At 37.1% G+C, this 14,430-nt stretch overlaps 1 protein-coding gene across 1 annotated transcript; it reads right to left on the bottom strand.

Annotated features, from left to right (window-relative positions):
• Nucleotides 1–602: 602 nt before the first annotated feature.
• On the bottom strand, nt 603–14,056 carry LOC132167972 (ATP phosphoribosyltransferase 2, chloroplastic-like). Its single transcript, XM_059579028.1, has 11 exons — nt 13,727–14,056; nt 13,572–13,631; nt 8,449–8,562; nt 7,669–7,734; nt 7,470–7,577; nt 7,260–7,343; nt 2,384–2,485; nt 2,098–2,211; nt 1,940–2,020; nt 1,629–1,748; nt 603–1,075 (listed from the first exon to the last, which is right to left on the bottom strand). The coding sequence occupies exons 1-11, from the start codon at nt 13,943–13,945 to the stop codon at nt 980–982; spliced, it is 1,164 nt and encodes a 387-aa protein (XP_059435011.1). The 5' UTR covers nt 13,946–14,056; the 3' UTR covers nt 603–979.
• Nucleotides 14,057–14,430: the final 374 nt, after the last annotated feature.

Raw genomic sequence — 14,430 nt, 5'->3', positions numbered from 1 at the left:
ACATCTATTGAGTAGTCCATTTACTTCGAATATTATAGCAGTTTAAGATTTTTCTCTCATGATTTATTTAGTTTTAATTAAAATTAATTAATTTTCTTCGGAGTATTTAAATGGAATCTTTAGGGCGTATCAATTCATATTTTACCAATAGTGTTGAGCTTAAATTAATTTATTATTTTTTTAATCAATTATGGATTGATAAGGAGATGAGCATGTAACCCTTCCAAAATTTGAAAACTTATGAATGGCAATTGTAAAGATTTATTGATTTGAGATGACAACTTTTTTCGTGAAAGACAATATCAACCCATACATAATCATTTGGAATTCTCACCTATTGAGAAAAAAATCCTAACTTCAACATTGATTTTTCTAGCTTTACTGAAATGTTCATTTGATGAAGTAATTAAATAGTCAATATTTTTCCAGGCACCATTTTTTCATATTCAACAAGCGTGACAACAAAAATAAGTATATTTCTGGGGAAAAAAAGGTGGGGGGTAAAGAGTAGGCACTTGAACCATGCATGGCAATGGCTCTAAAGATGATAGGGAAAACTGATAGCATTTACAAAACTAGGAAAGCCAATAGATCCCCATCAATTTGAGCAATAGAATCTTGAAAATTTTCCACTTATTTGGCAGTGTACCAACTCGACTGCCATTGCAAAAACAAAGACTCCAAAACAAAAAATGAAATATTTGAGCTCCTACTATGCTAAAGAAACCTACACATTACAGCATTATCACAATGATTATTGATATACTAAGTAGCCATTTGGTAGACTTTTTTGAGGTCAAATGCCTCTTTAAAACTAAAAAGAGATTTTCACAAGTGAATTTTACAAAGTTTTGAGCTACATATTGCATTTTGGAAAAGCGGGAGAGTGATGCTTTTCCATTCACTTTTTTTTGTCCAATTTTTCATCAATAATAATACAGAACTGCAACAAGCTGCATGAGGCATCGACTGCATGAGACTAGAGCCCGAGTTTTGATAGAAGCTCGCGCCATCTTGGAGTCTCTTCATCAAAAATATAGGTCAAAGGAGAAATGAGAACTCCACTTCCTCCAATCTGCATAACCAATATCCAAGCAATTAATAAGTTCACAGGAGGATACCTGGTTGGGGAAACTCAACCAATCAACCCAGGGTGGAACTAGCCAGAAATACCTCAATGGGATAATGACACACGGCAAGGCAAGCGAAATAGAAAGTAAATATTTGGGTTGCCTTTCTGTGTTGGTACATGTAATGGTAAGGAAGGCAATCCATTTCATGACTAGGATTTAAAGTTGGTACATCTAACGGTTGACATGATCACATTATTTAAACTTTTTAAAAGACGTACCAACATTGATATCATGTACACTATTAGATGCATCAACTTTAAATTTTGACTATAAAATGAATACCATCAATTTCAAATAAAATGGAGAAGATCCTTGTCCATGTCATGAAAGTAAATTATGAAAGAGCTTTGATGCCAGTGACAGTGCCAGGCATGCATATGTGCTACCCAACATAGCTACCAGCCTACCAGTCACCATGTGATATTGGAAAAAGAGATGGGAAATCTAGGTTTCCTTTTACATTGCAAATAATTATCACATATAGTAATGACTCACCGCTCTCAACTGTTGTACAGACTTGTAGAGTGCCTTTTTGGGTACACATATGACGATGGCATAGTAATCTGCAGCTACCCTCCCATCACTTTTACAAAATACTGGACTTACAGTGGGTCCCTGTACATGCAAACGAAGGATTTAGAGGAGCTCTTGACATTCAAAAAGGTTAGCATACAAGCATGAAAAACAATCTCTTCATGAATACAGATCCCAATCATGATTTATGTTCCACTGGTACAAATAAAATAATGAACACCGAGTGGGAAAGCTACTTGGGGGAAGAAAAGTGATTTCATCCCAAATCATACCTGCAGTCCAGATAATGATGGCTGACTCAGTATTCTCTCAGCCACTTCCTCCGCACTACTTCCCCTCATGTTTGCAGTAACCTGCCAATGGAAGTGTGTAAACAAAAGAAAGCTGAAGATAAATAGAAAACCACCCCAGCTTAAGAAACATGGCATACCGTGAATTGACCAATTGCCCTCAAATGCGCCTCCAATCTCTCAAGAATCTCATGTGTCATGTCCAATGTGCCTTTCCGCTCAATCAATGATTTCCTGCTTGCAACAAGAACAGCCTGAAGGATATTTGAACCTTTTAGGTAAGACAAGATTTTATAAAGACAGAATGTAAAACCAGCCGCCTTGAGACTCTTTTTTTTTTTTTTTTTTGAAGAATTGAGACTCTTAATAGCATTCTGGAAACTATAACATGCTTGGAAAAGTCATCCACAGCCCACGATAGCTTACCTGGCTTTCCAACAATATTCCGCCTTCTATTTCTTTCAAGTTGTTTTCTCTGAGTGTTGTTCCACTACTCACAAGGTCCAAAATAGCATCAGCTATCCCCATCTAAATTAACAGAAAAGACAAATAGTCTACATAAATATCATGTGGTTATAAACATTGTTTACTCATGTATTTATAAACATTGTTATAAACATTGTTTATAGCATGTATTTATTACCCAGATAGCTACACTTAATAAAACCATTATCCAAAACATATTTTTCTTTTACAACAAGCAACAATATTATCCAAAACATGAAGATCTTAAAGCAAGCGTTAGGAAGATAAGTAACTAAACATTGCTTACTCATACTATAAATTGATCTACAATAAGAACCAAAACTTCCTCTCAAAGCCATTGCCTACCTCTATGCCACGATAATTCTGACAATAAGACAACGTAAGTGTGTAATCTAAGTACAAAAATACTAGAACGTGATAGTAGATGGACCAAAAATAAATTGAAAAACATATGAGAGTGCATGCCATTTCTTGTCCATAGCTTGTTGAAGCGTTCAAGGTTTTTAGTTTTGGACCAATTTAGCAAGAATTTAGTGAGGATTACCACTAAGGTTGGTCTTAACCTGAAAAAACAAAGGCAAAAGAATGAGGGTAAAGAAGTAGAGGGGGACCAGAGAGAATTGATTTCTTCTATAATCACCCAATTTCTTTTCATGTTTAATCTCACTGAGTGAAATAAGTTGGAAAGTTGCTAAAAAAACACTTTCTAGAGGCCTCCAATTAAACACAGCGATCAATAATATCGTAAAAATTGGACTACCTATGACAAATGCTTGCCATAAATGTTTAACACTTTTTTTTAAAGGGAAGATATACAAGGAGAAGCATATATCATGAAATATACAAGATATACAAGCTTCTTGGTTAGAGAGTTCGTTTGAGGAGAGTAAGATTCTTGAGGTGGTGAAAGGTATAAATAGTGATAAGGCGCCTGGGTTTGATGGTTTTTCTGTGGCTTTTTCTCAAACTTGCTTGGATGTGATCAAGGCATACATTATGGGGCTACTCCATGATTTTCATACTAGTTGTAAGTTTGAAAAAAGTTTTAATGCCACCTTCATTGCTCTCATTCCGACGAAATCCGAAGCTATTGATCTTCAGGACTTCCGGCTTATTAGTCTTGTAAGTGAAGTTTATAAGATTATTGCCAAAGTCCTTGCCAATAGGTTGAGAAGGGTTGTGAAGAAGATTATTTTAAAGCCCCATAATGCTTTTGTTCAAGGTAGGCAAATCCTTGATTTTGTTCTCATTGCAAAAGAATGCCTAGATAGTGGAATCAAATCTAATGAGCCAAGGGTGATTTGCAAACTAGATATTGAGAAGGATTATGACCATGTCAATTGAGACTCTTACTTGTTGAGGAGGTGTAGTTTCGAGAAGAAATGGCGCTCTTGGACAGCGCATTGTATTTTTTCAGACCACTTTTCGGTTTTGGTGAATGGCAATCTGTCTGGTTTCTTTAGTAGCTCACGTAGTTTGAGACAGAGATCCTTTGTCGCATTTTCTCTTTGTTATTGTTATGGAAGCCTCAAGTAGAATGCATTCTGCAACTAGTAATGGGGATTTTTCTCAGCCTTTTCTGAAGGATTTAGGCATTCAGATGAGGTTAACATTTCACATATATTGGTTGCAGTGATACTTTGGTTTTGTTGTGGGGCTAAGCCTAACCACCTTCCTATTTGCATGCTTTATTTTTATGCTTTAAGAGGGAGTGCTGTGGTTTGGAAGATAGTGCCTACTTGCCTTTTTTGGTGTTTATGGAAGGAGAGGAATAATAGGAGCTTTGAGGACTTGGAGAGGTCCTCGGAGGACATTTTATCCTCTTATTTTCATACTTTGTATCTTTGGACAATAGCGTATGTGTCCCCGTTGTCGATTAGCTTTGATAATTTTCTTATTCGTTTTTCCCTTTCTAATTAAGTGATCCTTGGTGTATACTCCCCGTATACTTTGGCTTACGTTTTTTAATAAGACTGGTTATTACTTACCCAAAAAATAAAAAGTTGTCTCTCGCTTGAATATTAATTTGGCTAAGTCAGAATTGGTTCTTGCGGGTAACGTTGACAATGTGGATGGATTGGTTGGCATTCTGAGTTGCGGGGTTTCTTCTTTACCTTTGAAGAATCTTGATCTTTCGTTGGGGGCCTCCTATAAGGCCAGGTCTATTTGAGACGGTGTTATTGAAAAGATAGAGCGTCAGTTGGCTAGTTGGAAAAATATATACTTGTCTAAGGGTGGTAGGATTACCCTTATGATGAGAACTCTCTCCAATTTGCCTACATATTTCATGTCCCTTTTCCCTCACTGTGCGAGAGTTGCAAACTGCATAGAAAAACTTTATCAAGATTTCTTATGGGGCGGGCTAAGCGAAGAATTCAAATTTCATCGGTAAACTGGTCCAATGCTTGTTCTCCAATCTCTAAGGGAGGGTTGAGGGTTCAGAACTTGTTGAAATTCAATCATGCTCTCTTCGGATAATGGCTTTGCTGCTATGTGCATGAGAGAGAGGCTTTGGTGGAGAGTTGTGGTGAACTCTAAATTTGGCAGTTTGTGGGGTGGGTGGTGTTCTATTGAGCCTCTTGAGTAGTATGGGGCAGGGGCATGGAAGAATATAAGGAGGGATTGGGGGAAGTTTTCAAGTCATACCAAGTTTGAGGTGGGAGATAGCGCCAAGGTTAGATTCTGGCATGATCTGTGGTGTGAGGACAAAGCCCTAAAGAGAGTCTTTCCAAATTTATATGGTATTACTTGCGCGAAGGATACTTTTGTAGTGGCTCACTTGAAGTTTTCTGGTGACTCCAATCAATGGAACTTAAGCTTTGCTAGAGCGGCTCATGATTGGTAGGTGGATGTCCTTATCTCATTGTTCAATTTGTTGTATTTTGTTAGTTAGACGGAAGGTAAAGACAAGCTTTGGTGGGCCCCTCCAAAAAAGGGTTGTTCATTGTTAGCTTTGTGTCTTTGCTGGTAATGATGGCACTTATTTCCCTTGAAAGAGTACTTGGTAGACTAAGGTTTCTTTGAAAGCGGCCTTTTTTGCTTGGTCTAGGGCCCTAGGGAAGATTCTTACCATAAACAACCTTAGGAAGCGACATGTCATTATGATCAATAGGTGTTGTAGGTGCAAAAGGAATGGGGAATCCATGGACCATCTTCTCCTCCGTTGTGAGCTTGCTTGTGCCTTTATGAAATGTTTTTTTCAGTCATTTTAGGCAGTCTTGGATGATGCCGAGTCGTTGGCTTGTTTGTTTGTTGGTGGATTGGTGGTAGCACTCAGAGTACTGTTGGTGTGGAAGATGATGCATTCTTGCCTTTTGTGATGTCTTTGGATTGAAGGAAATTATCAAAGTTTTGAGGACCGTGAGAGGACGATAGTAGAGCTTAGGTGCTTTTTCTTTGATACTCTTTATATTTTGACAGCTGCGTTTGTAGCTCCTTTGGTGCTTAATTTTCATGATTTCCTTTTCTAACTAGGTGTTTCTCTGAATCTAATGTACTTGAATAATGTTTTTCGCTTTTAATGATATTTCAATTACTTATAAAAATAAAAATAATACAATAGACAATGGAAAACTAAAAAAATAGACAACTCCTCCCCATCTTCTACATTGTAGCATGAAAAAAATTCTTAAACCATTCTTATATATCAAATATCTTAATTATCAAATATTACAATTCAGTTACTGATGCATTCATACTATATTGGAAGAAGCTCCAACCATCCTATACCCATGACTTGCTGATAAACTTTTTTAAGAACCACAATTACATGGCACACATAAATTGTGCATTTTGAAAGTCCCATGAAACTGAATTAGTTCACTTACAACTTTTCTTTTTTCCCTTTTCCCTTAATAAGAGAAGAAAAGACACCAAGAATATGTGGTCGCTTAGTTATGTTTTCAGTGCCTAGCATTTTACTTCTAATTCTATTTTGCTTGTGTTTCCATCCAATTCTTCTTCACTCTGTCTCAAATTCTTTCTAAGCCTTTTTGTGACCAGACCAACCCTCCTACCCCTGAACAATATCTTCTTTATACATGCATTTCTTGTCGTACGGAAGAAAAGAAAAAAACAATTAGAGGTAGCCCTAATCATGCATATAGAATAGCCAATCAAATGATATCCAACACAATTTAAGCACTATACTCGCAAAATATTAGAGAAGAAAAAATAAGCAGATATATAAAATATACAGCCTAGCTTGAAAGGAAATAATCATGTTTTATTAAAAAATAATAATAATAATATTAGAGAAGAAAAAATAAGCAGATATATAAAATATACAGCCTAGCTTGAAAGGAAATAATCATGTTTTATTAAAAAATAATAATAATAATATTAGAGAAGAAAAAATAAGCAGATATATAAAATATACAGCCTAGCTTGAAAGGAAAAAAAAATTAATATTTTTTTTGATAAGTAATAATCATGTTTTATTAAAAAATAATAATAATATTATTAGAGAAGAAAAAATAAGCAGATATATAAAATATACAGACTAGCTTGAAAGGAAGAAAAAAAATATATTTTTTTTTTTGATAAGTAATAATCATGTTTTATTAAATAATAATAATATTATTATTATTATTATTAAGAATGTCAATAACTACTAAATTGACTAGCAGCATCATCAATATTCTGAATCAGCAGAAATTCATCCCTTCCCTGAGAGTAACATTCAGTTTGCTGATGTTTGAGTGACTGAAACTATCTAACAAAGCAGACAATAATTTGCTTATAGAATGAGGAAAAAGAGACAAGAAGAAGAAGAAAGAAAATCTCCTAATTATACAGCCAAAAAACAATTTCTTACAGCAGGAGCTGCCTCCAGTGCTCCATCAGCAGTTGAAAAAGTCACGTGCTTTAGTCCATTTTCTCTCATAAATTTAGGACCTAGCTGTGCAGAAGAAGAAATCAAAACCAAAATCAATAAAGAACCATCTGCCTAGAAGCTTACAGAAGAAAATCTCTCCAAAAATAATAAGCAATGATAAAATATAACAAAATGAAACACAGAACATACATAGTTGAATCCAGTGGCGACTCGAAGAGGCTTCTCATAAGTCCACTGAGGCATTTGTGCTAGCTCTTTTAGAGAATTAATGTTCTCAAAAATCCCATATTTGGGAATCTGAAAGAACAAAGGATATACTAAGGTATCAAAAGAAAACTCTATGAGATGAGCACCATGCTTCAGTTGACTACTTGCTAGAATGACTTACTGCAAGGGATAAACGGCAGTCCCCATACTCAAGAGCATCATGAACAAGAATAAGATCTTCATTATCCTGACAGAAGTAATAAATAAGTCTACTGGTAATGCATTTCCATATACCAATTCTTGATACAAAAACATACACAATTGATAGTTAATTCCACAATGACTCCATAACCCAAAGTATATATGATATGCTAATTGCAATTCTCCCCTTCAAGAAAAGTATGGGACCGTATACTTTTTTATGAGATTGTTTCATTACTTATCAAAAAACAAAACCGTTTGTTTTGGCGTATGGAAGCACTCTGCCAATTTTCAATGGGTGCATCTGTGTGTGTTTAAAAGAGAGAAAATCCTGCTCTTTGTAAATATTCCTGTGGTTCCTGAGTCATGCTTCAGTATCTAAATTAGTGGGGATAGTAGATTACTCTATAAATTATCTAACCTTAATGATTTCTAGATAATTTATTCTGAATATCTCATAAACTAGGTCAGTGTAAAACATTCATTACAAGCCTTAAGCTCAATGTTTTTATAAAACAAATACTTGTGCACATTCTAGGGGCATTTTCACTTTAAAGCATTCTTTCAAATTTATGGCTTTGAAAATACTACTTTGTAAAATTAGTCGTTTGGCAGAGATGGGAAGGCAATTAGGTTTTTATTTTATGAATTATAGGCCTAAACATTTTCTCTAGCCCTAGGGACCCAATTAATTAGGTATTAAAATATCAATGAGACGTCCTGCTACACGAAATAATACACCAGATACCTTAATGCTTACCTGACCATATTCACTGACTGTATCCAAACCCACAAAACCAAGATCTAGATCCCCAGATAACAATTTCCGTACTATGTCTTTTGGCCGCTGAAACCAAACTTCTGCATTGGAGAGCTGCAAAAGACATTAACATATAAGCATTTTGGCTACAGAAACATGCCTTTATGAGTAACCAGATAAAGTGTGATATATTAAGACAAACGAAAGGAACAATGCAATGGGTTTGATAGGATCCATATAATCAGCTTAGTAGTTGGGTTTGGGTAATTGGGTTGTTAGCCCATTTCTAATAAGTTGGGGGAGTTATTCTGTTACAAGTTGTTAGAAGTAGTTGTAACACGTATAACAAGGGCCCAAGAATGATGTATGAAATCATCCAAAAAATAAACAAATTTCCTTCTTCTTGGGAGCGACTTCTCGAAACAGTCAACCCTATCTTCTACTAACATACATTCATTCATTCCACTTCCATTTAATTCATCTTCGATCCAATTCCAATTCCCATTCAAAACATATCATACAAATTACAATTTACATTCAGACTAAACACAATTCAAGAAGCTCACTACATTTGGTATCAGAGCACTTAGTTCCTACAATGGAATGGCAACAAAAAACACCAAAGATATAAAATAAGTTGGCTCTACAAATGAGCCAGATTGCAGAAAGTATGAAGACTTTAGTAAATGCTCAGGCAAGTATTTTGGAATCTCAAGCCAGTATTTTGGAGGGCTTAAGCGAGATTTTGAGTCAATTGAACAATCTAATTGAGATTGTAGAGATTGAGAGCCAAGAACTTGTCGAAGTGCCTGGGGAACAACAAGAACAAGTGAAATTCATTGAAAAACAAAATCAAGAATAAAAACATGATTCAATCGAGGAACCGTATTGTGATGTCCCTCATCACCTGGGTATGGTGATAGAGATGTGCGTGCTTATATGTATACTTTACACCATTAATGACAACAACGCGTTTTAAAGCCGTGATGGTAATAATCCCACCAGAACTCCGTAGTTAAGCGAGCTTATGTGAGAATAGTACCAGGATGTGTGACTTCCTGAGAAGTCTGGTTCAAGGAAGCCAAAAGCAGACAATATTGTGTGTTAATGGAATGAGGTGTTACAAATAGTATCAGAGCCATTACCCAGCCTAAGATGGGAGAAGTGTGCACAAGCCCATGAAGGTCGCTAGTGGGCACTCGTTGGGACGCCAAGAATGGGCTAATCCCATGAGGGTCGCTAGCGGGGACACTGGGTCCTAAGAGGGGGTGATTGTGACATCCCACATCGCCTGCGTATAGAGATGGAGATGTGCTTATATGTATACTTTACACCCTCAATGACAACAACGCGTTTTAAAGTCATGATGGCAATGATCCCATCAAAACTCTGCAATTACATGAGCTTATGCGAGAGTAGTACCAGGATAAGTGACCTCCTAGGAAGTCTGGTTCGGAGGAACCAAAAGCGGACAATATTATGTGTTAATGGGGTGGGGTGTTACGCATATCCAATTCTATATAGTCAAACCCATTATAATTACCACATTCAATACCTTCATCATCATCCATACATCAAATTCACTATCACAATTCTGGAACAACTACAAAAATTACAATCTTTTCCATACTTTACAACCAGAATTCAAGAACCCGTTACAATTAGTATCAAAGGCATGAAATTGCAAGTATTGTGGAAGAACTCTTACCTTTTAATTTTGCAAATGTAATGGGGACTGTGGGAAGGAATAAGAGTCACAAACCAGGGAAAGAAGACTTAGATCCTTGTATTGTGGCTAAAGATGGAAGTGGCTGAGTATGAATCATATTCTTGGGAAGGACTTGACAGGTCTTCGAGAAGGGAAGGTTCATATTGTGACTGAGGTTTTCATAAAGGTTTTGAGGAAAGTCGAGAAGCTTCGAGTTGCTCCGTTGAAACTGGTTGATGGGTCTGATAGGTTTGGATTGGATCTTGTGGGCCAACGCCACCACGAGGGACAGCATGGTGTCTTACACCTTCGGCACCGCGGACTTGCTGGCGAGGAGGCGAGGCGGGGAGACCTCCAATGACGAGAAAATTCCCTTCACCTCAACCTCCACACTCAAAGTAGTGCCAAACTTCGAAGTGTCTTTTTTTATTATGAACAATAATTTATTAAAAATAAAGGCAAAGCCCTTGTACACGAAAAATATACAAGTGAAAACATCCCTAATGGTGTCTGAAGTCTAAAAAGTGAACAAGATCCACAAGATTCGAGGAGGAAAATTTAGGAACAAAAGCTACAACCCAATCTAAGTGAGAATTCAAGGAGGATTTTAAACAAAGCGCATTAGAATCGGTCCTCAAATAGACACCGGTTTCTTTCTCTTCAAATGCTCCACATTAATAGTGCATGAATGACTTTCTAGATGACTTCGTTGGAATGTCCCCTTTCTTGAGTCTTCCAATAATGTAACAGCTCTAGAATATTTCTAAACATGACCCATGAGACTCCGAATAAATTTAGAACCAGGTGACAAAGATCGGACATAAACTCACAATGTTAGGGGTGATTTACAGTCTCCTTGTTCTTTTTGCAAAGGCAACACCAATTAATTAGAGTGAGACCCCCATCTTCTCAGATAATCAATCATAAGGATCTTACCCCAAGCTGTTGTCAAAGTTAAAAAAGCAATGTGGGGTGGGGCCTTAACCTTCCAAATACTTTTACATGGGAATAAATAAGGCTCTCCAGGAAATAAAGAATTATAGTAGCTCTTCACTTCAAAACCTTGATTGCATGTTGGGGTCCACAACATTTTGTCCAGCTCCCTCAGATAGGTTTTTGAAGAGTACAATAGGTTGAGAAACAAGTGTAGGGACTCCAACTCCCAATCCTAAACTACCCTGATGAAAATCCAATTCCAATGGATATAATTGTCGGAGTAGCCCAAGTAATCCAACACTAAGGCATCTTTGTCACAAGCTATAGGATAAAGTTCAGGGAATGACAACTTGAGAGCCATTTCTACACACTAAACATATGCCAAAAATGACTACGGGATCCATTTCCAACCTTGTAGGAGACAAAGTTGGAGAAGTTCCCCAACTGTTCCTAATATTCCTCCAAGGGCCCACCTCGTAGGGCCTTCTAGTTTCCTCTAAACACTATGCCAAAAACGACTGCGGGATCCATTTCCAACCTTGTAGGAAACAAATTTGGAGAAGTTCCCCAACTATTCCTAATATTCCTCCAAAGGCCCACCCCGTAAGGTCCTCTAGTTTCTTCTGAACACCAACCCCCTCTCTGGATCCCATACTTCTCAACGATCACCTATCTCCATAGAGTATTGTCCTCTTTCACAGTGCTTGCCTCCGAAAGAGCCACACTGTGAGGTCAAGATAGTTACCTATGACCAACTATGGGTTCTCATCCACGACTCAGCCCAATTCTAGGCCAAGGATGCCCTTGCCCAGGTCATGTGCAACCACAAGCTTAACTTCATTGAAGCACGACTAAAGACATTCACTTGTGATGGGTTTGTTGTGGAAAGATTCACTCGTGGGATGGAGCGTGTGCCTGTGGTTTACACAAAGGTGGCTGATGGGTTTAAAAATGGTGGTATTCTCAAGAGGATATTCGAAAGTAAGGAAGACATGTTCGGTAAAAGTTGGGCTTGAAAGGCGTGACAAAAGGAGTTTGAAAGGACAACTGCCACTCAATTCTTTCATTCATCATTTCCAAAGTCCCACTACAACATGCGTCCTTCAACTTTTCCTTCCTAAAGCCATTTAACAATGCATCTGCCCTACTTCATTTTCCAAAGCCATATACTTCATTTCCCAAATCCATTTCTTTTGACACACAATCAATCCCATCATTTACCCATTGTATTTTCTAAAATCCAAATGCTCTTTCAAAAACTCTACCGTAAAACACAGCTGCCATGGGTAGGAGTGGTCTAGATGCAGGCTAGAGTTGGAAAAATAAATTCTTATGCTCAAAGCGTAACTGACATGGTAGGGGTGAACTTGTCTATTCGAAAAGCTGAGTAGCAATATGTTTTGTTATAATTGTAGAATGACGTGCCAATTAGTTGAAAATAGTTAATAGTGGGGTTGTTAAAGTGGGTTGTAGAGTTAGTTAAGAGTGCTAAGACCATTTTCAGTTGCTCAAAGCGTAACTGAAATGGAAAAATAAACAAATTTCCTTCTTCTCTAATTCTTCTTCTTGGAAAGTGATTTCTCGACACAATCACCCCTATCTTCTACCACATACATTCATTCGTTCCACTTCCATTTAATTCATATTCCATCCAATCCATTACAATTCCCATCCAAGATACACCATAAAAATTACAATTTACATCCAGTCTAAACAAAATTCAAGAAATTACATTCATTCATTCCTCTTCTTGAATTGTGTTTAGACTGGATGTAAATTGTAATTATTATGGCATATCTCGAATGGGAATTGTAATGGATTGGATGGAAGATGAATTAAATGGAAGTGGAATGAATGGATGTATGTAGTAGAAAATAGCATTGACTCTTTCGAGAAGTCACTCTCCAAGAAGAAGGAAATTTGTCTAATTTTTGGGAATTTAGCTTATGTGCTAAAAACCTACAGCACATGTATTGTAGTTTTTTCAACAGTCTAGATTTGATTTTACTCTCTCTCTCTCTCTCTCTCTCTCTCTCTCTCATAAAAAACTTGGAATTAAATCTAGACTGTTGAGCATATGTGTTGCATATGTGCCGTAGTTTTTTTACAGCACCTAAGCCAAATCCATTATTTGGATGATTTCATACATTATTCTTGGGCCATTTTTATACACAACAACTTGTAACAGAATAAACTAGCACAGCTTCTTACAAATGGGCTAACAGCCCAACTACTAAGCTGAATATGGATCCTATCAGACCCATTACAAATAATCCATAGAAAACCTCTAGTGATTAGGACTAACCATCCAAAGTTCACTAGATTGTTTCCACAATGTAATCACGCATGAACATAATTTTCCTTTGGCAAATCACAATAGCAAAACATGCACTAATTGATTTAAGATCCTTTCTATACGTTTTTTACTCTACCAGCTAGATGACAATTCAATTTATACACAATTAGGAGAATGCCGCACCTGAGGAATTTCTGCAACATATTGCCGAGGATTCACCTGCTTGACAGACAACTGACAATCCTAAAATATTCATCACAAAAAAAAAAAAGGTTAGAACTCATCTTCCGGCATTTCTCGGGAACCAAACAGATGATTAGGCAAAGAAGAATTAATACCTTGAGAAGATCGAGCGTGTCGGCGGCCATTCGCCCTTTGCTGGGGAGCCCGATGCGGATCTCGTTCCTCTCCAACACCCTGGCGTCGTCCACCGGCCCATTCACCACCGCCACCTGGGACTGCGAGACGCGGCACCAAACGGTGCGCTTCACTGAAATGTACGAAGAAGAGAAGACGGGAAGAGAGGGCATTGGAGCTGAGAGCATCGAAAGGGACATGGTTGCTCACTTCCCGGAGTATCTGTCGGTGTGTGCGAGAGAAAGAGAGAAGCCAGAAAAACGCCGCCGCTTTTCAATTTGGAAACAAATCAAAGGGCGTTAGGTATATGCTCTGCTGTGTTGCTCAGATCCTGTTGAGTGTAGTCTTTGTCCAGTGAACAGTTCCAACTGTGTTTAATCTGATCCCTTAAAAGAAGCCACGTCATTCAGTGCCACTGCCACGTCATTCACTTAGCTAAAAGATTAATATTAGCTCTATTTAGTTATTATTACTTTTTTTTTAGTTCCAAAAGAGTAGCTTGTAAATGTAACTATTCACGGTAGCATACTAGATGAATAAAATATTGTTTATTTTTCTTTTGTTTATTGTTTCTTTATTTCACATCTTTTCACCAAACATCTTTTATTTCTTCTGAACACTTTTTCACATCTATTACGTCTCTCTTTCAAACACAAAATTTATCTCTCTTGCTCACAAAATTTCT

The sequence above is a fragment of the Corylus avellana genome, chromosome ca1, assembly GCF_901000735.1.
Source record: "Corylus avellana chromosome ca1, CavTom2PMs-1.0".
Lineage (NCBI taxonomy): Eukaryota > Viridiplantae > Streptophyta > Magnoliopsida > Fagales > Betulaceae > Corylus > Corylus avellana.
Note: the sequence above shows the minus strand (reverse complement) of the source record. Positions and strands in the feature narration are given on the sequence as shown.

Excerpts from the sequence above, each read along its gene's own strand:
- LOC132167972 (XM_059579028.1), bottom strand. The coding sequence starts at position 13,945 with ATGTCCCTTTCGATGCTCTCAGCTCCAATGCCCTCTCTTCCCGTCTTC. Across the intron at positions 2,021-2,097 it reads GGGCAATTGGTCAATTCACG|GTTACTGCAAACATGAGGGG; the intron begins GTATGCCATGTT and ends TTCCATTGGCAG. Across the intron at positions 1,749-1,939 it reads CATCATTATCTGGACTGCAG|GGACCCACTGTAAGTCCAGT; the intron begins GTATGATTTGGG and ends TTGCATGTACAG.